At 40.2% G+C, this 25875-nt stretch overlaps 1 protein-coding gene across 1 annotated transcript in view; it reads left to right on the top strand.

Moving 5' to 3' along the window:
• Nucleotides 1–17716, top strand: part of LOC109480347 (transmembrane and TPR repeat-containing protein 3-like) — a 33065-nt gene extending 15349 nt beyond the window's left edge. The window contains exons 2-19 of the mRNA XM_019782541.1: nucleotides 176–264; nucleotides 2952–3186; nucleotides 7832–8050; nucleotides 8768–8867; nucleotides 9485–9600; nucleotides 10047–10219; nucleotides 10670–10922; nucleotides 11277–11425; nucleotides 11740–11823; nucleotides 12706–12843; nucleotides 13027–13096; nucleotides 13577–13735; nucleotides 14129–14284; nucleotides 15183–15269; nucleotides 15629–15712; nucleotides 16038–16148; nucleotides 16428–16613; nucleotides 17066–17716. Of these exons, the coding sequence (XP_019638100.1) occupies nucleotides 263–264; nucleotides 2952–3186; nucleotides 7832–8050; nucleotides 8768–8867; nucleotides 9485–9600; nucleotides 10047–10219; nucleotides 10670–10922; nucleotides 11277–11425; nucleotides 11740–11823; nucleotides 12706–12843; nucleotides 13027–13096; nucleotides 13577–13735; nucleotides 14129–14284; nucleotides 15183–15269; nucleotides 15629–15712; nucleotides 16038–16148; nucleotides 16428–16613; nucleotides 17066–17530 (2787 nt within the window). The 5' untranslated portion in view covers nucleotides 176–262 and the 3' untranslated portion in view covers nucleotides 17531–17716. The remainder of the gene's footprint in view (nucleotides 1–175; nucleotides 265–2951; nucleotides 3187–7831; nucleotides 8051–8767; nucleotides 8868–9484; nucleotides 9601–10046; nucleotides 10220–10669; nucleotides 10923–11276; nucleotides 11426–11739; nucleotides 11824–12705; nucleotides 12844–13026; nucleotides 13097–13576; nucleotides 13736–14128; nucleotides 14285–15182; nucleotides 15270–15628; nucleotides 15713–16037; nucleotides 16149–16427; nucleotides 16614–17065) is intronic.
• Nucleotides 17717–25875: the final 8159 nt, after the last annotated feature.

Below are 25875 nucleotides of genomic sequence, written 5' to 3'. Positions count from 1 at the left end.
AAGCATTTCTAGATTACCTGATACATGTACATTGTGATACTCTTTTCATTACTTGAAATGTCCCTTTCCTTTTTCATGTATTGCATACTACTTCCTGATATCTTTGTGTGTTTCTTTGAGTTAAACGTGTAACTGAGAGGTTAAGAGATTTGTGTTTTGTTTATTTCTTATGCAGGTGTGATAAAGCTCATTAGGACTGGACTTCGGACAACGAGATAGGAGACTGACGGAACCGCGCACTGCAACCAGTTGATTTTACAACATGTGAGTTTCTTTTCCGTTAGTATTTTGTAGCAGATTATTGCTGTGTTGAAAGATAATTTCATTTCCAACATAATCTATTGCAATGTGTTATAATGCTATATAAACGTGTCTTGGAATACTGTAAAATCAAGGCTTGAAATACTTTATTCTGCATACCTATACTGATGCTTGCTTTTTTTGTAACATTCAAATTTTTATGTAGAATACACCAGATCCCTGCAAAAGTCATTTTTATTGCCTTTCAATCAATCACAAAATGTAGTGTTTTTAAAATATCATATTACTAGTAATAGTAGTATGACCATTTTGAACCCTTACTGTATGGGATGCTACTATGAAGAATGTGAGGCATTTTAGACCACTTAGTGGCTGGCCGTCTGTCACACAAGTGTGTGGTTTTGTCGTGGCCCAGTGCAGGTTAGCTACTAGATATATATACAACTTTAATTTTACCTGCACTAAGCTGCATATGCAGAGCAAATATTTTGAGTCTTCCTGATAATCTAGGGCTTGAAAAACCATCTACATAATGCTTATAGTGCAGGTAAAATTGGAGCTGTATACTACTAGGTATTTCTGATGTCTACCTGCACCTAACCTGCACCAGTCCATGTACTGGGTCTATATATGTCATACATGTACTAGGTGTATGTGGATTTTCCTTTGCTGCATTAACTGTTTATAATTTGTTACCTTGTACAGTGTAAGAAGTACAAATTTTAAAGCAATAATGGCATGAGGGTTCCTGATCAGTTTTTAGTGTGATCCTGATACTTTACTAAAGTCTGAGTGGTGCAGGTAGAATTTTTCTGTTGCAGGTAATTTTCAGTGTTAACTACAGTATTCCAGTAGTGCAGATATGCAGAAAAAGTATTTAGAGTGCGATGACATGACCTTATTATATGCAAGCCCTTTTATACACATTGTGACCTCCCGAGGCCAATGGATCCAGATGAGCAAATTGAAATCTATAGCCAGAGATATGCAGCGAAAATTACTTTCAGCAACACCAAATTGAAATGTACAGTGCCAATCTCAATACTGTGACCAACGCATGTTCTTTTTTGATTGCATTTTCGACCTCTTACAATACACAGCCAGATAGTTTTATATTGTAAAGATGGAGTTTTTAAGTGCCATTTTAGGTGTTTATTAGTATTCCAAAACGGAGTCCAAAATTCATAAATGACATCAAACGTTTGCAAGGTACTTAGAATTCTAGAGAGAGGGTCGCATGAAAGAAAAATTATATTAAAATATTGTAAAGATAGCACTTGGGGTTTATTAGTAGTCCAAAATTCATAAATGACATCAAACGTTTGCGAGCTGCTTAAAATTTTAGAGCAAGGGATCGTATGTATGAAAGAAAAATTGATCTCATCCAAAATTCTGAAATATGAACAAGAATGATAGCTTCCCCTTACGCTGTAACTTACCCTATAAGTATAGCTATTACTGGTTGTCCGCCTGGAATACATGTGCCGTCGGTAAAAGCCACTAGTTGGTACACATTACTCTTTAAGGGGACCCAAGGGTACATTGTTGTAAATGACATGGGAAGGATAGAATTTGTTTTACTGCAAGAAAGTGGTTTGGGGAAAAAAGTGATTTCTGGGCTAGTTCATCTTTTGAGTTTTTTTTTTTAAGTTGAAGGTAAAGGTTGTTACTGTCCCTGAGTGGCTTGGCTACAGCGAAATAATGATTGTTGGATATGGATGTGCACGTATGCCAATGAATGGCTCAACTGTATGATATATACATGTACCAGTTGCTAGCAAAATTTTGATAAATGAGATGGCTGAATTGTCTTTTAGTGTTATTGGGCAAGCCATGACCTGAGTTTATACTAGAGTTTTCCATTTGATTCAACATAATTGTTCAATAAATGATAAATTTTGATATTCAATGGAATACCTGTATATAGTTTCCTGACACTACAATGTACAACTATTACAGTGATTTTTTTCAAATCAAGTCAAATACAAATCATGCATGTGTAGGGAAAAAAATTGGTACGCATGACGCACAAATTGAATTCAAACTAGCCTGTCAAAATGGTACAATTCGTTTCACGTTTCTTTACTGGTAGCTGCAGATATAAGCACCATCTATTACCAATTGCAATTTCCCTGCATGGCACCAATCGTCCGAGGTCCAGCAAAAGTAATCGTGGAAGTGGATATATTTGTGCAGAGGCGATCGGTTTGGTACAAGGTTGGGGTGTCAAGTGAATTATCTTTTACAGGTTTTTTGGGCCATTTTGGTGTGATTTTTTGGATGTCATCTGGGACTTTCCAATTTGATGTAAAAGTATGGGACTTTCTGAATTTTTTTATGATTTGCAAAAAAAAGCGTTTCAGCCTCTGAATCAACTCCAAAATGCTCATAGTTTGGTCCAAACAGTTAAAGGAGGTCCCCTCTCTTCAGAGTTGTTACAGTTTTTCTATCTATCAATGCAGTGATTAAAAGTTTAAAATCCATTGTTTAAAATCATTTAGTAATCCAGCCTTTTGTTGTGTTGACTTCATGGCTCCTATCGTAGCATTCGGTGCTATAATGGGATGCCTAGACCTGTTGTTATTTTATTTTTTCGCCCTGTTGCTTCATATTTTCTCTGAAAAAATCTAAGAACTAAAAAATTAAATTGGTGTGGCCTAAAATCTTCTTTAATTTTTTTTTTTCTCCAGGAAGCAGACTCGCCCCAACATCCGGGAACCCCAGACCGTCATGGCCACCAGCTTCAGCTTCACCCATGCTGCCGTGCTATTGGTGGTCGCCGTGGTTACCTGCTACTGGAACTCGTTGTTCTGCGGTTTCGTGTTTGACGACATGTCGGCCATCAAGGACAACCGCGACCTCCGACCTTCAACCCCCGTCTTCAACCTGTTCCTCAACGACTTCTGGGGAACTCCCATGCACATGGTCAGTTTTTCTTTCTTCATTTTATTATGTTTACTGAAAGAAAACGTATTGTTTTTGCTCCGTTTCTTCTTCCTCTTCTTCTCCAAACAAAAGAAGGTCAATAACCTGAACCAGATGTCTGTCAGCATGGTAAGTTCTCTTCAAATCTACTTCAATTTGCATCTCAAAACAAGGCTCAAATCAAACACTAATGTTTAAGGTTCAGGTGGATTTTGGAAAGATTTACTAAATATGACATAAATCAAATGTAGAAAAATGCATGCACACACACAAACACATACACACATTGCAAGATCCCCTTTTCAGCACCAAGGACAGATACCCAGGTATAGTTGCATATTGTACTAATCTGTGTTCAGGAATGTGATGAAATGACATAGAATTTTGTGCCAGGAGATATGTGGATGTCTTCCCTTAACTGCTTAATTTGTTTTTGGTGTTGCTAACATTCTTGCTCATTTCATATTGTACACCCAAGATTTTTCGTGACCATTAAGTTAGTTCATTTTATTACCAAAAATGAGTTTCGAGCCCTGCAGTTTTAGGCGTCTGTCTGTCTCGTGAGAGGTCACCAGAGCACCAGAGGTCACGGTGTGGTCCCTCTGTACATACCCAAGCAGAGGGAATCAAAACGTCGTCCTGACATCACTGGAGCTGAATTAATGGGGTAACATGTCTGCTCAGACATGAAAGAAACTGGTGAATAATGGATAACGCTTTGATTTGAATTTAGATCCCATAACTGCCTCTTAACATGCCCAGATGTCACTCAAGTAGAAAGTCCGAATATTTTAATTTTAACTGCTGAAATCTTTATTTAGTGATTAGCAATTTATAGAATGTTTCCATCATAAGTGTAACATATTAGTACATGTACATGGTTTGGCTAATATGTTATTTGCTGTTAATGGCCTACTAGTCACAATATCGTGGTTTCAATTCCTACATTAACTGAGCTAGATGTTGTATCCTTGGGAAAGGTACTTTTTACACAATAAAGAACTTTCCTCACTCCACCCAGGTGTAAAATGGGTACTTTAGTTTGTGACAGAGGTAAAAGGCAGTGGAAGGAGAGGGATGGGCTCTCATAATTATACAGGTTTAGGTCCGAACCTGTACCTAAACTTGTGTACCTGTACCTGTACCTAAAATTTGGTACACAGCTCTACACCCAAGTGTAAAATGGATACTTGACTTCAGTTGGGGAGGTAAAAGGCAGTGGAAGGAGAGGTATGGGCTCTGTCTTCCAATACCATGCCCTAGACACAGTGGATCAACAACCCATTGTCCCTACAGCCTCAAAAAAGCTATCAGATCTTTACCATTACCCTTTTCTTTAGTACTTTGTATTCAGGTGCCTCCTAGGGACAAGTTTTGAATGCCATCCATTACCCCATGTCTGTAACAATGACACTGTTCTGCACCTTAGTGTGGAACTTTGAACTCATGAAGGATCCTGTATCCACTATGATGCATTACACATATTATAGACTTAACAATACTCAGGCCTTGTGTTGTGTTTCCTGTTTCCCGACTGACCCTAGAAAAACCTGCTGACCCTAGTCTTTTTTGGGGGGTGGGGTAGACCCCTAGGCCTGCAAGGGACATAATTTTTCAAGCTGATCAATCTTTTCTAGCTCCATGATCTGACACCTGAGTGATGAAACGTTGTACAATTGGTTTTCTAACAATTATTCCATTGAAGATAAAAGTGTCCTTATGGAGGTTTTACTTTGTTTAACTGTATTGTATAAGTTAGACTCCTATATTGATATCACTGAAGTTTAAAAAAAAGAATAAAAAAAGATAATCCCTTACCTACCGACCCTAATTTTTTCAGGACTGAAACAAGAAACACAACATTTTTTTCCTAGGCCTCACTTAGAGAGACTTTCCTCAACTGTTGGGGACAAAATATGAGCATATTTGAGTTGATTCAAAACCAGAATCTTTTTTGTTTTTTGCAAATCAGAACAAAATGAAGCGGCGAATCCAAGAACCAACAAATTAAATTGATGTGGCCTAACAATAGTCACCAAGAGAGACTTAGGAACAAAGTAAACCGCACCATCACAGACAGATTAGGTCTGCACCTAATGGTCATCTGGGGTATGAAATATTCCCTCTGTGGGATGATGGACCTCCCTAAACACCCATGCTGGACATACTTTATTGATCAGTTAGAATGTTTTAAACTGGTACATGTGTCGTTTATCTGGCTTTGGGTGAGAGAAAACATTGTTTGACTGAAGCAACTGACTTGACTGTGTCGTGATCAAGTTTCATAATATATATAGATTAAGTGACTATCACATGAAACATGAAAAGACTATTTGTTAATTGTATCAATCATACATCTACTGTATATTCGTGGTACAGTGTACTGTCCAATGTACTGTACATACAAGTGACCACCTCTACATAAGGATCATCTCAACATGAGGGGTTAGGGTTAGGGTTTTGGTGGTACCCTAGATGATTTTTCCATTCACACAAAGATTAAAAATCCTGTCTATAGTGACCATCTGTCCACATAGACCAGATTTTATCAGTCCCCAGAGTGACTGGTCTTCTTAGGCAGTTTTGCTGTGCTGTGATTGAATTTAGAGAAAAAAGTTATTACTTTAAAAGAATCTTTGTAATGTTTCTCCAAGCAATGAAATCCAGAGCAATTACCGTAATACTTGTAGTAGTTATACGGTCAAACCTGTACTAGTGACCACCTCTACATTTTCTCCTGAGTGGTCTACTTTAGCAGTTTTGACTCTACAGAACTGTTCTTGCAAAGCTTCTCCAAGCAGCAATTCATAGCAGTTACATAGCATCAGTATAGTTGTTGTACAGGTGATGGATCCGGTGACTTAACGTAATGCGGGGGCAGCGCCACTTCAGAGGCGATTACCGCGCCGTGATCAGGGATTCGGCGGCGGGTCAATACACGTGCTTAAGGCTGACTGGCTAATGTGGTCGTCGACAGGAGGCTTCCTAATGGATGTCATAAGCTAAGGGACCTGTGCGCTGACTATGGAAGGGACTTAAGGGGCCTTCTCAGAAGAACCATGTATTTTCTTGACAAAATTTGTACATTTAAGACAGTTTGAACTGCAATTGCCAACACAGGAAATCGGACTCACACAAATTTTCGACCATGCAACTCCAGTCTTTGTCAAGGAACGAGCAATCCACTGCTTCCGTGACGTCACGCAGATAACACACGTGACTCCGTGAGCAGTGGATCGTAGGTTGCAGAAAGTCTGTGGCGCTCCCCGTCTCTGTTGAGGGATAGTTGCAATGCCCTGATGTCATAAGCTTGTGCGCTGACTATGGAAGGGACTTAAGGGGCCTTCCCAGAAGAACCATATATTTTCTCAACAAAATTTGTACATTGGAAAACAAGTTTTAACTGCAATGGCCAACACAAGAAATTGGACTCACCCAAATAAATTTTTGACTGTGCAACTCCAGTCTTTTGTCAAGGAATGAGCAATCCACCGCTTCCGTGACATCACGCAGATAACAGTGAGCAGTGGATCATAGGTAGCAGAAAGTCTGTGGCGCCCCCCCCCCCGTCTTTGTCTGTCTTATTCAAGGGTGAAAATCTATCTGCCCTTCTGCAATGGTAGTTTTATGAGAAATCCTCGTTTTCCAACAGTTTTATGGCAGTTCTCTCATTTCGTGGTAGTTTTACGAAGGGACTGCATGTGGGAATAAGTTATAATGGCTCCGAATGACGTCTCAATTTACCACATCTTGTTAACTGGCCGTAGGCATCCAGTTGTAAATCACTTCTCGTCTTACTGTTAAAATGGGTGACAAATTCATTAGGGGTGGGGGAACATACCAAAGTCAATTCATGAAAAAAGCTGATCTCAGATGAAGCCAATTTGACACTAGTTACATGATTGTATGACAGGGAAGACAGATGATATGTGCTGAATGTAATGCTGGTTCATTTTGCTGGGAAAATTCCCCAGGCTCTAATTTCAACAACTGGGTTTGAAATACCCGACACTCTTGCACTCTCGTCACGCAAGTTATATTTTCTGCGTGAAACTTATTGGAGACACTAGGTTGCCTAGCCTGACTTGGCAGATATCAATTTTTAGCATTCAAAGCTACTTTTTAAACGTTTACAGCGGCCCAGCTTATGGCCATGGTAACTAGTGCTGGGTTACATCATGTTGCAATTTTATAGCAGGAGGGATTTAGACTCCTGTCACCAAAATATATGAATGTGTTTGAGTAACATAGCAGACCACATGCGAAGGTAAACAGGTATTTCGAACCCAGTACTTGAAATTTTTTTTTATTAGGAGAAGAGTCACCAGTCCTACTGCCCAGTATGTCTGTTTGTCTGGACAGTACATGACAGCACGTGGGTGGGTGAAGATTGACAGGCAGAATGACAGCTGCTGGTCAGAGGTCTCAGAATCTGTCTGCCCCGAATGCCCTACTTTCTGTGACCCCGGGGCTCGTTCACTATACACTCAGGGGAGGAGTGCACTGTATCTGTCTAGACTTAACAGGTACCAAGGCTTCCTCGAAATCATAAAAATCAGGGTATTGCCAACAATAACCTGAATAACAGCAACCACCGTCGCCATGGCAATGTATGTTTTCATTGCCAGTCTTGTTGTTTTTGTAGGAGAAGAGTCACAAGTCGTACCGCCCCCTGTGTGTGCTGACGTTTCGGCTGAACTACCTTCTCCATGAGCTGGAGCCCCTGGGGTACCACCTGGTGAACCTGTGTCTGCACGCCGCGGTGTGTGTGCTGTACATGAGTGTCTGCTGTATGTTTGCCAGCCTGGGGACTAGCTTCCTGGCAGCACTGCTGTTCGCTGTTCATCCCATACACACTGAGGCAGTAAGTACTGTAGACAAGTGTAATTAACCTGAGGTGTTCAAAAACTCACATTTTTCTGCAACTATTGTAAATTGGAACTGCTGTCACCAAGTACAGTTGGGGCATTATCACTATTAGATAGCTTCCTGGCCGCACTGCTCTTCGCTGTTTATCCCATACACACCGAAGCGGTAAGTACACATAGCCTAGTTACCAGATCTATTATAGCTTCCGAGTCCTACATCCTCTCCGCAAATAGCCTGGTTACCAGACCTATCATAGCTCTCAAGTATGTGGAGAGCATGTAGGACTCAGGAGCTATAATAGGTCTGGTAACCAGGCTAAAGTAGACAAGTGTTATCAACCAATGATTGAGGTGTTAAAAAACTCATATTTTCCTAGAACTATCGTAGGTTGGAACTATCGTAGGCTGCCACCAAGTACAGTTGGGGCATCATCGATAGATAGCTTTAAGCAATACAGACATGCACCCAGTCGTTGTGCCCTTGGGATAGGCACTTAACACGTATTCCCCCCTTAGTTAGAGGGATCCTGTGCCCTTCTTGGGTTTGGGTTGGCGTCAGGAAGGGCATCCAGCTGTAAAAAAAATCTTGCTTCAAAAAAAGACTTGCACTTGATGCAAGCACATCCAACCCCCGATTTTGGGGAAAAAAGACGTTCTAAGTTGAATAGAGAATAGAGACAATACTAACAGTTTGTTCTGTGTTGGTGTTGCAGGTGACAGGTGTGGTGGGGCGTGCAGAGCTCCTCTCCTCTCTGTTCTTCCTGGCTGCCTTCAGATGTTACACCTGCTGCTGCAGATCTACAAAACCTGCAGGTGGGTTCCATCAGCACTGTCCACGGTACTGAAACACTCTCCCTGCCCTGTTGTACATGTCAAAGCACTGTCCATGGTGCAGATTGTACAAGCCCTAAAAATACAGCACTGTCCACGGTACTAAAACACTCTCCCTGCCCTATTGTACATGTTAAAACACTGTCCATGGTGCAGATTGTACAATCCCTGAAAAATACAGCCCTGTCCATGGTGCTGAAAATCCATCCCTGTCGCTGTATAAAATACATCCCTCTCTCTAAAAATGCCATCCCTGTCCCTGGTACTGAAATCACTATCTCTGGTGCTCAAAAGTCCATCCCTGTGTCTGAAAAAGTTTCCTGGCCTTGGTGCTGAAAGCACCATTCTTTGCAAGTGCTTTTCCTGCCCTTGGTGCTGAAAGCACTATCCCTTTCACTGAACATGTTTTTTTCTGTTCTTGGTTCTGAAAAGGCTATCCCTGTCCCTGGTGCTAAATACACTGTCCCTGGTACAGAAAACCTTATCCCTGGTCTTGGTGCTGAAAACATCATGTATCAATTTGAAAACATTTTATTTCATCTGTGAGAACAGTGAATGTTAAAATGTTCCTTTTCTTGCTTTGTTTGTGCTGTTGTTAGGTTGGAGTTATGTGATGTACACAGTTCTCCTAACCAGTGCTGCCACCCTGTGTAAGGAACAGGGCATCACAGTCATAGGGGTGTGCTGTGTGTATGACGTGTTCATCGCACAGAGGGTAAGACATTTCTTTTAGGATTGTCATGAACATGGAGATAAGTTAATTTATGCTATCTTTGTCTTGTTTTAGTACTATTGATTAAAATGAGATAGTTAATTTCTTCTATGTGCTGAAATACTTAGGCTATTGGTTTGTGTTTCCACTTTGCTTTGTTATATATTACTCTTTGATTTCGAGAGCGATTTCTTTTTTGGGGAAAAAATAGGAAACAAGAAGTCTCTTTTAACCTTCTTTCTGCTGCTAAAACTGTGCTTCAGTGTGCTAAGGGTTAAAGGAAGGATACTTTTATTACTTTTTAATTTACTTTCTAATTTTCTAAGCTTTAGCTTAAATGTTAGGACCTCTCTTTCTATCGTAACAACTGTAATAGACATACGTAATACATTTGTACATTACTTTATGATTAAAAATGATAAAAATGTCATTTTTTGTATTTTTGACAGAAAACTATACAGGACCTTCTCTTCACTGCCTACTCTCTTTTGTCGGGAAAGTCGGGTCTTCCTCCATGGTTGAAGAGTTCGATAGCTCGTACTCTACTACTCGTCCTGAGCACAGCCTGCTTAATGCTGGCCAGGGTCAAGGTCATGGGGGCACAGCTGCCTGTCTTCACCAGGTAATAGGTCATAGGTCGTGACCTCAATTTGACCCAGTTTAACAAATATTTCAGGTTCTACAAGATAAGTTCTCACTTTAATATAATATATTTATAATTATAGGTTATACTAATAGATATAGGCAATAATTATAGACTGTCTCCATAATTATGTTTAACGAAGGAAAACATATTGTTTTTGCTCAGTGTCTTCTTCTTCTCCAAACACTGACCTCTGACCTGGTCAATGACCTGAGCCAGACCGTCTCACACCATGGTAACTGGTGTTGGGTTACATGATGTTATATTTTAGACTGGGAGGGATTTAGACTCCTGTCACCATATAATATGTGAATGTGTTTGAGTAAGAATTAACAGAGCAGACCATATGGGAAGGTAAACATTATGCATTTGCTTTGCAAAAGTTCCCTTAAGTTTCTAGTTTTGATAATTTTTGTCTCATCGTCCCAGATTTGACAACCCAGCCTCGGTGTCCCCGGCCCTGACCCGACAACTCACCTTCAACTACCTCCTGTCAATCAACGCTTGGCTCCTCCTCTTTCCGTCCGAGCTGTGCTGTGATTGGACGATGGGAACTGTGCCTTTGGTAGAGACGTTTAGCGATCCCAGAAACCTTTGCACACTGGCCTTCTGGGTAACCATGGCTAAGTTGGCTCAGAGTGCTCTAACTCGAGACGGGAAACGGGCTAAAGCAACAATTATGGTAGGTCAATTATCGGTCTATCCTACAATCCAAGATGACTTACGATGTGTTTTGTAATGAAAATTACAATTATAAGTGTATGAGTGTATGAGTATGACCTGATTTGTTGACATCTGTCACCATAGTAACTGGTGTTGGGTTACATAATGTTGCAATTCTATAGTAGGTGGGATTTATACTCCTGTCTGACCATATATTATATATGAATGTGTTTGAGTAAGAATTAACAGAGCAGACCATATGCAAAGGTAAACATTATGCATTTGCTTTGCAAATTTTACCTTCATCAGTTTCTAGTTAAGGGTGTCTTTTACTCTGACTCTCTGATTAAAAAAAAACCTTTTTCTTCCCCAGGCCTTATCTCTGATGGTGCTTCCGTTTCTCCCAGCATCCAATCTGTTCTTCCCAGTAGGCTTTGTGGTTGCCGAGCGGATCCTGTACATCCCCAGTATGGGCTTCTGTTTACTCATCGCCATGGGAACAAGCTTGCTAGCTAAACAAAGGTACAAAAAGTTGCTGTTTCCACCTCCACGTAAGAGAGTTGGCAAAGAGGTTGTAGATGTTAAGTTTTTTCCTCAAGTGTTTGTTTGGTCGATATTTCATTTGTTGGGTGGGAGTGCAACAGACAGGAACAGATACACGTAGGACAAAATGAAAGACATTGTAATATGTTTACTTCCTAAAAATGTGTGCATCAAGGCCTAAACTTGCAGTTGGCCCAAAGACTAGTAATAATGTTTTACTGAGAAACATTGACTAAAAAGTCATTCATGTTTCTAATCATTGTTTTGTTTTTGTTTTTGTTTTTTTATTCCAGAAACCTGAAGTACGTGACATATGCTGCTGTCTTCTCTTTACTGGTCTTCCACGGTGCCAAAACTATCAGGAGGAATTTTGACTGGTGAGTTTCTTCACCAGCCTCAGCTGAACAATATTATTGATTGCAGTACATTGTAGGGAATACTGTAAATTCAATTCTAATTACATGTATGTTGAACTAAAGTTCACAGTCTGAGAAAAATGGGCATGTTCATGGAACTATGGCAACATGTGCAGGAAAGAGAAACTCACTCACTCAAGTCCAGGAATTATTTGTTAACTGTAATCATAAGTTCACGGTACAGAATTGACAGTGAAAACAGTGAAGATAACAGCACCGTGAAAAAATAAAGTAACTGTAGTCTTATTGCTACTAACTGTAAAATTTAATGTGGAAATGTTCATAGTGGTATATAAATAACGAACATAAAACCATCCCAAATGCTCCATTTTCTCCCCACAGTAGAATTATTAAATCACCACAAACTTGCCATCTACCATAATCAATACAAAAGCTCCACCTTTGGAACTCTGAGTGTACTGCAGAAGCTATTGCCGGCAAAGTTTTTGCAGTCACAATTCAAGATCTGCAGTACACCAGTTTCTTTCTAGGTGGCGCTAGGAGTGTGTCATTTCCTACGAGTTTTGCATCCATGTTTGGAAACTACCATTTAATGATGGTGAAAGATCAAAATGAATAAAAAGAAAGTTCAGTAAATGACACCTATTTCCCTATTTCTAAACAAGTCTGCAAAGTTGGTTTTAAATAAAGATTGGATTTGATTTGATTCCCAACTGTAGTGGGATTTATTAATAAGTATCTTTCATGTCATGTTATGACATTTGTCATGTCAGCAGGGCAAGCCCTAAATTAAAATGTTGTAGTAGCCACTGGCTACTTGGGTTGCCCTGGCTTTGAGGTTTGAACAGCTTTTTTTAGTAAATTTTGTTTTTTTTCATGTAGGGAGTCAGAGTATAGTCTGTTCCAGTCTGCACTGAAAGTGAACACGAGGAACGCGAAGCTGTGGAACAACGTCGGGCATGCGCTTGAGAACCAGGACAGACACGCAGAGGCACTGGAGTATTTCCTCCGAGCTGCTGGGTAGGTTTGTGGTATGGCCACACCAATTCAATTTGTTGTTTCTTGGATTCACCCTGTCCATTTTCATGCAAAAAATTTAGGTGAGCCTAATTTTTTGTGTTGGTCATTACAGTTCAAACTTGTTTCTTTACAAACAGGGTCCCTATGAAGTTGACTTGACTGTTTTTCATGTTCCTTACTCAGAGTTCAGCCTGATGATATTGGTGCTCACATGAACGTTGGGAGGGCTTACAAAAATCTGGAGCGCTTTCAGGTGGGTCTCTTTGATCATGATATCATTTAACCAGGATAAACCAGCATGTGAATCTATCTCTCTCTCTCTCCCTCCTTCTCTCTCTCCCTCTTTCTCTCTCTATCTCTCTCTTTCTTAGGTCCATGATCCTTTGGACTTGATCAGTTATAATTCACGCCGCAGAAGGAAAACATATTGTTTTTGCTCGGTTTCTTCTTCCTCTTCTTCTTCTCCAAACAAATAACTAAAGGTCAACGACCTGGACCAGACGTCTGTCACCTTGGTAACTAGTGTTGGGTTATATACATCATTTTGCAATTTCATACATTTTAGCAGGAGGAATTTAGACTCCTGTCACCATATTCATTGTATATGAAGGTGTTTGAGTATTACAATGTAGAATTAACAGAGCAGACCATATGCGAAGGTAAACATTATGCATTTGCTTTATACATGTATTTAATATTATAATTATTATTGTGCTTTTTTGTTACCTACCAGGAGTCGGAGGAGGCATACAGGAAAGCGATGGCCCTGATGCCGTCCGTGATCCCGGGGAAGAAGTACGCCACGCGAGTCGCACCGAGTCACCTCAGCGTTTACGTGAACCTCGCCAACCTCATCCGGGAGGACGACGCCAGACTTATGGAAGCCGACTCGGTAATTCAGCAGCCTCCAGCTTAATACACCCATTTACCTTTCACGGATCGCATAAAATGCTTACGTCACAGTGGAGACATTTCGAATAGAACAACATTTTAGAACCATCTTTACCTTGTGCTGTCTGCCCTGGCAGGTTTGACGACGTTGGTAACTTCAGTAACTTCAATTTCTGAAAGTTCCTGGCCTGTGACGGTACAATGAAGCTTATCAATGCTTCACTGAAAGATGGCTGTCCTTGTTACCTTCCACCCATTCTCACCATTTGGCCGAATCTGATAGCAGAATGCAGACCATCACAGTAAACTGACAGGGCACTAAAGGAGCATCAAAATCATGGATTGTACTGTTTATTTGAAACAAAATAAATTTTAAAAACTGTTTATTTCTCAGCTGTATCGCCAGGCCATCAGTATGCGACCAGACTTTACCCAGGCGTACATCAACCGAGGGGAGGTGCTGATGAGACTCAACCGCTCTAAGGAGGCACAGCAGTCGTACGAGACGGCACTGCAACTGGACAGCGACAATCCTGACATACATTATAATGTGAGTTGAGGATGATACATGTGTATATGTACATGTGTGTATGTGCAAAGGCTAGCGGTTGGTGGAAAAAGCAGTCCAGTCCATGACATTCAGTAACACATCAGACCGCTTGCACTTTTAACGTGTTTTGCAAAACTACACTCAGAAATGACCAGACTGCTTTTCCCACCCCCAAATTGGACTGGGCTGCTTTTTTCTCCAATCAGAGTGGACTGGGTTTACCACCAACCCCAAAGGCTAGGTGTAAGTAGTTTGTTGTAATGATATGTAGTACACTTGTAAGGTGCAAATAGACAGCGACAATCCTGACATACATTATAATGTGAGTTAAGAATGATTAGAGTAACATGTAGATGTGTATATGTGTACACTGTGTATGTGCAAAGGCTAGGGGTTGGTGGAAAAAGCAGTCTAGTCCAACCCCAAAGGCTAGGTGTAAGTAGTTTGCTGTAGTGATATGTACAATGTAGTAAGGTGCAACTGGACAGCAACAATCCTGACATACATTATAATGTGAGTTCAGAATGTTTAGAGTTACATGTACATGTGTATAATTATGTGTACACTGTGTATGTGCAAAGGCTAGGAGTTGGTGGAAAAAGCAGTCTAGCCCGACCCTAAAGGCTAGGCGTAAGTAGTTTGGTGTAATGACATGTAGCCAGATATGAATAGAGTATCGTTGAGTCTAACTAGATACAGTCCACATTAAGAAGACACCTACATGTGTATTATGCACATACGCAAAAACTAAATACATGTACTAAGCTTGAAGACATGGCTATATTCAAAATTAGCAATAAACCAGGCTGCTTGCACAGCAGATGGGCTTGATGGAATTTAGAAGTTTCCTTCTTGATTCCTAACAGATTGTTTTCTACTCCTTTTAATTCCTTCCCAGTTGGGCATAGTGCTGCTAGAACAAGGGGACAGAAGTCGGGCCTTAAAGTCTCTAACCAGAGCACTGCAACTGGACCCTCATCATAAGGTGGGCAGGAATCAACAGATAGTAGTTTGTGTAAAACTGTAAAGTTAAAACTGATGTTCCAACACAAGGGTAACAGGTAAGGTAGAGCTTTTGACCAGTCACTCTGTAGACTGCGGCTCATAGACTGACCTAGTGAGACTTAGTCCAGTCATGTGGCTTCTCTGAAGTGTACTGACCAGAAGACCAGAGTGAGTGTACGCAACAGAGTTGTGTGACAAGCAAACCTGGTATGGAACTGTATCAATGAAACCAGTTGCAATTATACAATTCAATATACACTGAAAGCAGTACAATACATGATACATTGTAAGAAAATAGGTCTAACAGTCTCTAACAATAGACTTTGTGCCTTTCCCCAGCAATCCCTGTTCAACTCTGCGGTGATGATGCAGGAGTCCGGTGACCCGGCGCTGCGGCCGGAGGCGTACAGACGACTGTACGAGGTGAGGAGAATGAAATTAGTGAAAGTGATCTTGAACCAGTTTTAGCTCATTGAAGAGCTAATCTTCCACTGTTCGTGACAGACGTTATGTACAGTATTTACAGGTTGATTGTACCTGCCCACAGGCTGAATTACAGTGCGGAAAGATTTAACTATAATGTTTAACATACATGTAGACCGGTGTAACAACTTGACACGTATTGTAGCTCTGTTTTAATTATTCACAGCAAACTGTTGTTGAGTAATCTGACAAGATACGATATTTACAAGTCTGTGCTTGAGTTTGTTTGTTCTACATCTAAGAGTTCCATCGATGTATTCCTCAGGTCCTGGAACAGGAGCCGCAGAACGAGAAGGTGTATTTTAACCTGGGCATGCTCTCCATGGATGACAAGAACTTCACCGCAGCCGACCAGTGGTTCAGACACAGCATACAGGTCAGTGATAGGCCCGGTCAGTGTAATGGTCCAAATCCTTGAGCTGTCACATACTCGAGAGATCAGGTGTTTAGGGCTAGTGCAAGGGTTAGGGTTGGTATTAGAGTTAAGGTTAGGGTTAGAGTTAGGATCATTGTTTAGGACTACTCACCGGGGCTAGACTTACGATTAGGGTTAGGTTGTAAGGTTTAGAACCCTGAACCTTAAGAGTCTGACTGAACAATTCTTGAAATATTCGTGAAATCAACACTAATAATACACGTTTTTCTCTCACCACAGTTGAAGCCAGATTTCCGCAGTGCCTTGTTTAACCTGGCCCTGATGCTGTCCCAGATAAAGAGAGACCTGGAGGCCTTACCTTACCTGGACCAGCTCCTTCTGCACTTCCCTCACCACAGCAAGGGTCTCATCCTCAAGGGAGACATTCTCATGAACAAGGTCAAGGATGTGGAGGGGGCCAAAAAGGTAATTTTTGTTTGTTTGTTTGTTTGTTTGTTTGTTTGTTTGTTTGTTTGTTTGTTTGTTTGAACCATTCTTTATTCATGAAAGCTCAAAGAATTGGCATGCAAGCTGCTTTTCATTAAGGTCATGTACATGTAGTACTAGTAAATTAATAAGGTAGTAGAAGTACAACTGTTAACAGTTAACTAGTATTAAGCCCTTTTTATTCTTCCTTCTTCTTTCCTATAAGAGTTTCTCATATGAATTTTTTTATATATCTTCAGTTATGATAACTGCATTTCAAGACACTCCTTGACAAGTCGTCATCAAAAATAAACTTAAGATTCACAGTAATATAACAAAAAGTACATGTACTAACAGTAAAACATAAGAATAACAAGACTTATTTTTTACATTAGTCCCTCTCTTGCATGTGTATCTAAACTAAACATTCCCTTTCTTCCTTCTTCCTTTAGTGCTTTGAGAAAATTCTGGAGACCGAACCAAAGAACATCCAGGCCAACCACAACCTGTGTGTGGTGTACTTCGAGCAGGGAGACTTGTACCGCGCCGAGAAGTGCCTTGCCAAGGCCCACGAGTTAGCGCCTCAGGAGGACTACATTGTCAACCACTGGAACATCGTCAGGGGCAAGATTCAGCAAGCCGAGATGGCCAGGAGGAAGCAACAGCAGCTAGAGAGGGAGAAAGAACAGGAAATGGAACAGCAAAGGCAGTTACAGAGGGAGAAGGAACAGCAAACGGAACTACAGAGACAGCTACAGAAGGAAAAGGAACAGCAGTTGGAACAAGAGAAGGAAAAGCAACAATCGGAACAGCAAAGACAGCTGCAAAGGGAAAAGGAACAGCAGTTACAGAGAGAAAGGGAACAGCAAATGGAACAGCAGAGACAAAAGGAACAGGCAGAAAGAGAAAGAGGATAAACCTCATCAGGAGAACTGAAGAGGTTATATTTAGAGCAAAAATGCACAACATACAAGAGAGAAGACGTATCTAAAGGTATATTTTTGCAAGAGTAGGAAAAATTAGCTAGCTACAGTAGAAATGTCATATATAGCAAAATATCCTGATTGCATGTTTTAACTTTTCTTCATTTTGGTTTAAGTTGTGTGGCCTATTATGTAAATTTTTGTGCCTAAGGCAATCAAAAGATAGTTAGATCATAGTGACAAGTCGAAGACATAGCAAGGGATGTTCCAAAAAATAAAATTATTGTTGTCACAGATCGTTTAGACAGAATGGCTGGACAGTTGTTTTAGGTTGATGGAAACTGTCAAATTGAAAGTCTCTATTAAGTGTTCTCAGTCACTTTTTGTGTGACACAATTTTACCTTCTCAAACATATCTTGTTGTCCGCAGACATGGTTTTTGTCTTCCTTTAAATCTTAAGAAAGTTTAGAACATGCTGCCAAGACTACTTAAAGTTAAAATTAAATATGTTTTTTTTACTAGTCTAGTACTTAAATATAATGTTATGCAATTTGGAAGTGACAATTAACTTTCAAAGGTATCAAACATATCAGACTTTAGAAGACAGCAATATCAAACATACAGAATTGTTCTGGATAAAAACAAAATCAATATGTAATGTAACAAAGTACTGTGTGCTTTTTATGTTAAAAAGACTTGATGTTTTGTGTTACAGAGAAAAATAAGTCTTCCTTGTTCTGCAGTGAAGTTTTTTGACAATCAAAGGCAAGAGCCTTGTTGTAGTTAAATGTTTGTTGTAACTTATATAGGTTTGTTGTGTTGTGTGGAACGTATGTAACATATCATACATTGCATTACGTCCTTTTGACGTACATGTACTTATTGGTGAGAACACATATCAGCTTTGTTTTAGTGTTAATCTTATAGCCTCTACCAGGCTTCAGAGGGCGGCTGGAAAGAGTAGAAATGGGCCAAATAGAGACAGAGATAGTATGCCAGGAAAGTTGGTCCACTAGAGAGTACATTTTGCCGCAACTCCCCTGGCATACTATCTCTGTATTTGGCCGACTTCTGCTCTTTCCAGTCGCCTCCCAAAGCCTGGTAGAGGCTATGAATCTAATAATATGGGTGCATATTTCTATTTCGTGTGTGTTTTTGTGTAAATAGACTTGTTTGTTTACAATCTAAGAAAGAGTGAATATTTAATATGAGTATGCAATTTTTTAAATAAAAGCAATAATGATGATTTTAGTTATGAAAGACAATCTTTGCAGAAGAGCAATCAAATCACAACTTGTGTGTGTGTTGAACCAGAACGCGTTATCTTTCACTGGGTCATCTTGATGTCATTGGGATGTTTTCAACACGAACGGAAAAGTAACAACAAATGTGTTTTGTGTGAACAGCTTTTGTACATGTGCAATTGTGCCAAAGAAGGCAATACAGACATCTGTGCCTTTGGTAGACATTTCTTATATAAGAGTGGAGTTTTTTTAGTATGTAATTCGAATAATTTTGAGTGACTAGAGGCCAACTCTATGTGTAGTTTTGTGGAAAATGATGAAATCAAAGTTGTCAAGAATACCATAGAAAACAATACATATACATGTATTACTATTAACAAATTGTTGTCACATTGAACTTATCGATTGAACTTATCACTTGTAACAATTTCTGATTAAACTGAAGAAACAGATGAATAACGTAAAGGTTGTAGTCAATGACTGCTCTCCATACTCTCCAAGCAGATCCTAGGGTGGCAAAAGACAGTATCAAATTGGCCAGCCAGTATCCATTGACCAGAGAGGGAAAATATGCCACCCAAGGCGTATTGGACCCTCTCTGGCCAATGGATTGACTTGACTTAATCCTCTTCGCCCGTCCTAGAGCACAGGGCTTCAGTGAACGCTCTCCACCTCCCTCGATCCCTTGCGATCGTCTTAACCTCGTGCCACGAGGTGTTGGCTGCTGTTAGGTCCTTTCTGACACCTCTCTTCCAGGACAACCGCGGTCTACCCCTCTTCCTTGTCCCTTGGGGGTTCCAGTCAAGGGCAGTTCTAGTGATGGATTCTGGGGGTTTCCTTAGTGTATGACCAATCCATCTCCATTTGCGTCTTCTGATGGTCATCTCTACTCGTTCTTGGATACTGGCTGGCCAATATTTTCATTTGATACTGTCTTTTACCACCCTAGGATCTGCTTGGAGATTAGCTCTCCATCTACCGCCTGATCGAAATCGCGTCCGATCTCAGAGCCCCACCCACGTCCATCAAAATGTAGAAATGCAAAACATAAACTTCAAAGCTCTCTCATTGGTCGAACCACTAATTAATTGCCATGTTGTCATTGGTTGAACTGCTGATTTATTGTGATGGCCAAGTCAAAGGAAGAAAAGAAAGAAGTAGAAAAATCCCTGGTCTAAAAATTGGTTGCAGACATCAACGTGTGAAAGCTGAAATCTTGGCAGTGTGTCAAAGGTGCACAGTTAACTACTTTACTCTAGCGGCAGAGTGCTTGACTCGGAACCAAGAGGTCCCGGGTTCGAGTCCTGACATGCCACCGATCTTTGTGCCCTTGGGAAAGGCACTTTACACGACTTTCCTCACTTCGCTCAAGTGAAAATGACTATTGTATTGTCCTGTGTTGGTTGCCACATTAATATAAGCTGACAAAACTTGAGTGTGCCGTCACTACGTCTTGTGATTACATGTTGGAATATTTTTAAAAAACTACTTTGGACGATCCTCCTTCACTGAGGTGTGCTTTGAACATATACAGCAAAGTAGCCATTTGTTGAATTAGTGATTGCCTACATTTTTGCTGAATTAGTGATTCCTACATTTTCAATTCTTTTTTCCAATTCTTTATTTCCATACAAGATTACAGATATACAATATAGAATTATAATGTTGCCTGAATGGTATTGACATTTTACATTATAAACCTTGTTAAGCAAGAAATTATACCTAATATATTGTGGTAGCCTGGCCTGGCCGGTACCTGGTTTTCCGTAAACCCTGTTGTTCCTTTGTGTTCATCCTCAGAAAATGTATAAGACTTGATGAAATATAGATCTTGTTGATATACGGGCTTCAATGTACTATATACTGTATATACATGTACTAAAATACATCAATCCCTCGCTTTTCCATGGGTGTACTGTTGTGTCAAACAAGCTGCAATACTTAATACATGCTGCTATACTTAATACATGTAATTGATGGTAAGTTCAGCACCAAGGACAGGGCCACACTAAGACCGCACAACACAGTATTTATGGGCGAACCCGTCAAAAGTAGTCCGGGCACAAAGTAGTGCTGCATAATACTAGGGAAAGGTGCAGAGACTGTTCTGTACATGGCATCGAGATGGAACCTGTGGTAAATGTTAGAGGAATACGTCAGTTTTGAGACTGTAAAAGTTTAATTATGGTGCGTGTTCAGTCGGCGTAGATTGCGCTTGGATACTTGTCCCGCCTGTGTGCGTCGGCTGCAGTTCCATGACCTATGACACTTGGGGTCTCCCAAGTGTGCGGCGCGGCGTGTTGTGTGCGAATTCTCTCCAACGTTTGAGGTAAATTTTCGGCTTTTTGCCCGCAAATTATCCGTCTCAAGTGTACAGTATATAGTCTGGACGTTTCCATGTCGGATGTCTGCCGTTCTTTGGATGTTTGAGGGAGAAAACTCGTGTTTCCTGGCGCTGGCGGGCGGAGTTTGGAGATGAAACGAAAATGGCGACTACCATGGCGGCGTGGCGTGGTGCTGAAAAAGACACGTTCTTGGGAGGTAAGGCAAGTCAAATTAGCTCCTTGAATGTGCATGTTTGTACTTCCAACAAACCTGTAGCATCAGACCACGTTATAATTCGTTATTTTAACTGTTATATTCCGTAGGAATTTGCGTTTTGTGGAACGATATCGTCGCACCATGGAGTTTCCATCTTGGTCGCACACAAATTTTTGTGTGCCATTTTGACTGTACTTGAGTATTTTTAATAGGGAGGCTGTTTTCATGACTATCGTGGTTTTGGGGAACACTGAATATATTTCTTTCGTGTTGAGTGTCATTGAAAAAAGCTAGGAGAAAATTTCGCTGCTATAACTGAACACTTACAAATACGTTTTTTTGTTGGAAATTTCCACAGTTTGGCCCAGTGAACACCTTTTGGAACGTACCGCACGTGTGCATAATTAAACCCACTCAACGTTCCCGCCAAAAAAGTCGCGTAAACAAGACTCCCCCAGGCTAAAATTAACTGGGTCGGTGCATATATTAGTTACTTCTAAGCACCCAAAATTAAACCTGTGCACAAGTAAAAATACATGTAGTTTAAATTCGGTTTTGTTGCTGGTTTTTCCTTGCTTTTGAACCAGAGGTTGTCACTTTCAATTGGTATTTTACTGGATTTTATAATTCATTGCCAAATTATATCTGTTATTGATATATAATTGTATGATGCAGTCACCGTGGTTGCACTGATTTGATTTTGAGGATGAACTGTGCAATCTTGGTCCTTTATTGTATCATTTATTATTATAGTATGTGTTAGTTATTTGAGTAAATATAAGTGTGTAACTGCTAATGTCTGTATAGTTAGGTGGCTGCTAACTGATCCAGTAGTGGAGACTCCTGTCTGAACCTGACAAGAGAAGATTGGACCAGACCAGATTATTTGAATACCGAAGAGGAATATCAGGTGAGAAAAATCCCAATTATGGATTTTATCTACCATTTACTTGGTATTATTTTAGACAAGTGTGTAACTGCTAATGTCTGTATAGTTAGGTGGCTGCTGACTGATGCAGTAGTGGGGACTTCTGTCTGAACCTGACAAGAGAAGATTGGACCAGACCAGATGATTTGAAGACTCGAGAGGAATATCAGGTGAGAAAAAATCTCAATTCTGGATTTTACCTACCATTTACTTGGTATTATTTTAGACAAGTGTGTAACTGCTAATGTCTGTATAGTTAGGTGGCTGCTGACTGATGCAGTAGTGGGGACTTCTGTCTGAACCTGACAAGAGAAGATTGGACCAGACCAGATGATTTGAAGACTCGAGAGGAATATTAGGTGAGAAAAAATCTCAATTCTGGATTTTACCTACCATTTACTTGGTTTATTTTAGACAAGTGTGTAACTGCTAATGTCTGTATAGTTAGGTGGCTGCTGACTGATGCAGTAGTGGGGACTTCTGTCTGAACCTGACAAGAGAAGATTGGACCAGACCAGATGATTTGAAGACTCGAGAGGAATATCAGGTGAGAAAAAATCTCAATTCTGGATTTTACCTACCATTTACTTGGTTTATTTTAGACAAGTGTGTAACTTCTATTGTGTGTACAGTTAGGTGTTTGCTAACTGATGCAGTAGTGGGGACTCCTGTCTGAACCTGACAAGAGAAGATTTAACCAGACCAAATGATTTGAAGACACAAGAGGAAGAGAGAACTTGAAATCTAAATTGTACCAGTTGTAGTTTTTTTTAGTGTTAATTGAGACAAGCATGTAACTTTTTAATGTCTATGTAGCTAGGTGACTGACTGCAGTGATGACTCTAAACCCGACAAGACCAGATGTTCGTGTTCTGAGAAACCTGGTGACCGGCAACTTCTCTCCAGTCCAGACCAGCGAATCAGATGATCTGAAGACACAGTGAGTTTGAACAGGTGAGACAGTGGTTCTCAATTTACAAGTTATATTTTCTAAGGCATTTCACAATTCTGAGGCATGTCGCAATGGATAACAACTTTCTAGAGCCTAGGATTTTGTACATCTATTCAACGAAAGGGATTGCCCAATTGTGCAATTTTATCTTAGTCTATCTTTAATGGTCATTCAGTGTTACATCACAATAACCATCTGTTCATATCGGTAGGTGTGTCCTGAGTGTCAGCTATCCTGATATTCCTGTCCTGACTGGAAGAAACCTGCGATGACCAGTGAGTCCTGTCGAAACCACACCAGAGGAGGGCTGAGAAGACTGGTTGACTTGAAGACTGGTGGAATGAAGAGATTTTACAGGTGAGACAATTTTTTTCAACTTACAAAGCAGTTAACCTTAGACTTGTTTCTTTCAAGATAAAAAGTTTTGGATCAGAAGAAAGTCTGGCTTTTTACTAGTTTTATGGAACATTCCCCAGTGATAAAAACAGTTGTGTTGTAGGTAGTATTATTATAATATCCTAGTTCTTACTAAAGGTGAATTGCTCCAGGTTGATCTATTTGTTGAACTGGTTTTCGTGAGGACTCACTAGTTCCTTCGTACGCCAGCTCAATACTAGTATTATGTACAAGATGCACTTACTATCCAATCTATGTACGCTTTACTGGTCCCAGACCAACATTCCACCACGAGGCAAAACATTGATTATGAAGCAAAAAGTTTGAAGGAAAATAGTGCCAGTTGCATCGGGTGTATTCCTCATTTTTAAAGTTTGCAGTGTTGTTTTCAATTTTGTCAATTATGCTTAACATAGATACTGGGTGGTTCTTTTTGAGCGAAAATGCAAAAATTGGACTGTAAATGGACCAAACAAACTGCTGCTAGATTGGAGCTTTTGGAATCTTGGAAAATTGCCTTTTGTACATATTTTTTAATAGCTATGGGCATTACAGATAAGTATATAGACAGTGAATGTTTTTACAACATGTTTTCCTTTGACAATTGAATTTCTCTTGAGTAAAATCGGGGTATTGATGTTGGGACTAAAGTTGAATGTTGTTTATATAAACTTGGTATGTTGTGTGACCTAATTTCTTGCTTGGTCTATTGCTGTATTTCTATACACTGACTTTTGTTTCTCCCGTTTTCAAGATGTGGACCTGAAGCGGTCTGAGCGGAAGGAAGAACCACACTTTTAATTGCAAAGCTGTGTGAAAGAAGATGGGGAGGTACAAGACAACACTCCACATGCCTTCAGGTGCACAAACTTACACTTGCATTTCTCTCTTTTGCCCAGTTAAGTCTGCATGCCTTTTTTCCGTGAAGAGCCTTTATTACTTTTAACTTCAACCGGCAACTTTAATCCTATGTTAGGCGTCACTAAAAAAATTCTCTGATCGTGTAGTTGAAAATGCCAAAATTGCCCCAAAATTGTCACTTAAACCTTTTACACTTGTCTGAACATGTGGTTGATTGAAAGTATTCTGCCATAAAATTCGTTGATCAATTTTCCCGCCAAAAGAACCTAATTGGCTCCCTCACCTGGTTAATTAATTAGTTAATTAATTAGTTAATGGGGTGTAGTTTTGTTCTGCTTCTGAGATTTGATTCGAAGGCCAATAGCTGTTTCCAATGCACTGACTTTTATTTATTTGTCTTAAAGATGACGTTGTGGGTGATCCGGAGACTGGACTGTAGCAGAATGAAGGACCAGACTTTAGCCAGCAGATCTCAACCTGTGTAAAAGAAGATGGGGAGGTGTGAGTATGTTTTCTGTATTAACACGAGACAAAACTCCATATGCACACACTTGCACTCGCATTTCTTTTTTTTTGAGGAGCCATATTGTATAGTTGAATGCCAAATTGTCCCTTTAACTTTTGTACTTAAATTCTCCCCCCAAAAAGCCGGCCGAATCAATTCAAATTTCCATGTTGTCACCCTCTTCATACTGTATGAATTCCGCTTTAGAATTTTTGTCACTCTTCAATTCTCCTGCAAAAAAAACCTGCCAAATTGCCCCAGCTTTGTTGCTTTAGATCTTTCTTCACACTTTAATTCTTCCGCAACAAAAATGCCAAATTGTCACTTTAGACCTTCCTTCGCACTTCAGTTCTCGTGCAAAAAACTGCCAAATTGCCCCCCAATATTGTCGCTTTAAACCTTTCTTCACACCCCAGACGGCCTTTTCATGTTGGTAGTGTCAATTCTGTCGAAAAAAAAACTGCCAAATTGTCCCTTAAATTCTCCCTCAAAAAAACTTCAGAAGGCCACATTGATTCCACACTCAATAATTGTTAAATCCATTTTCCCGCCAAAAAAAAATTGATTGGCACCCTCACCTGGTTAATTAATTGGATTAAAGTTTTCCCGCCAAAAAACTTAGTATATGGCTCTCTCCAACCTTGAACTTGTGCCCCCCTCCCCACACTTAACTTCTCTTGACTGTTACAACACATTGGACACGTAACTTCTCCAAACATGTAGTCAGCACACTCTGCTACCCAAACACTTAGTTGATCGAGCACAGTTTTTTCCGCCACTGACTTTAGAATGTTTCTCGCTCTCCTGTTCAGTCAATGCACTAAGTGTACTCCCCGAGGGATGTCTTTCCGGAGACATTGATGCTTCGACACATCAGTATACCAGTGCAATTGACCGAACAGGAGAGCCAA

The sequence above is a fragment of the Branchiostoma belcheri genome, unplaced genomic scaffold (assembly GCF_001625305.1).
Source record: "Branchiostoma belcheri isolate BF01 breed outbred unplaced genomic scaffold, Haploidv18h27 scaffold50, whole genome shotgun sequence".
In the NCBI taxonomy this organism is placed as follows: Eukaryota; Metazoa; Chordata; class Leptocardii; order Amphioxiformes; family Branchiostomatidae; genus Branchiostoma; species Branchiostoma belcheri.
The sequence above is the reverse complement of the archived record's forward strand: the minus strand, read 5'-3'. Positions and strand labels throughout refer to the sequence as shown.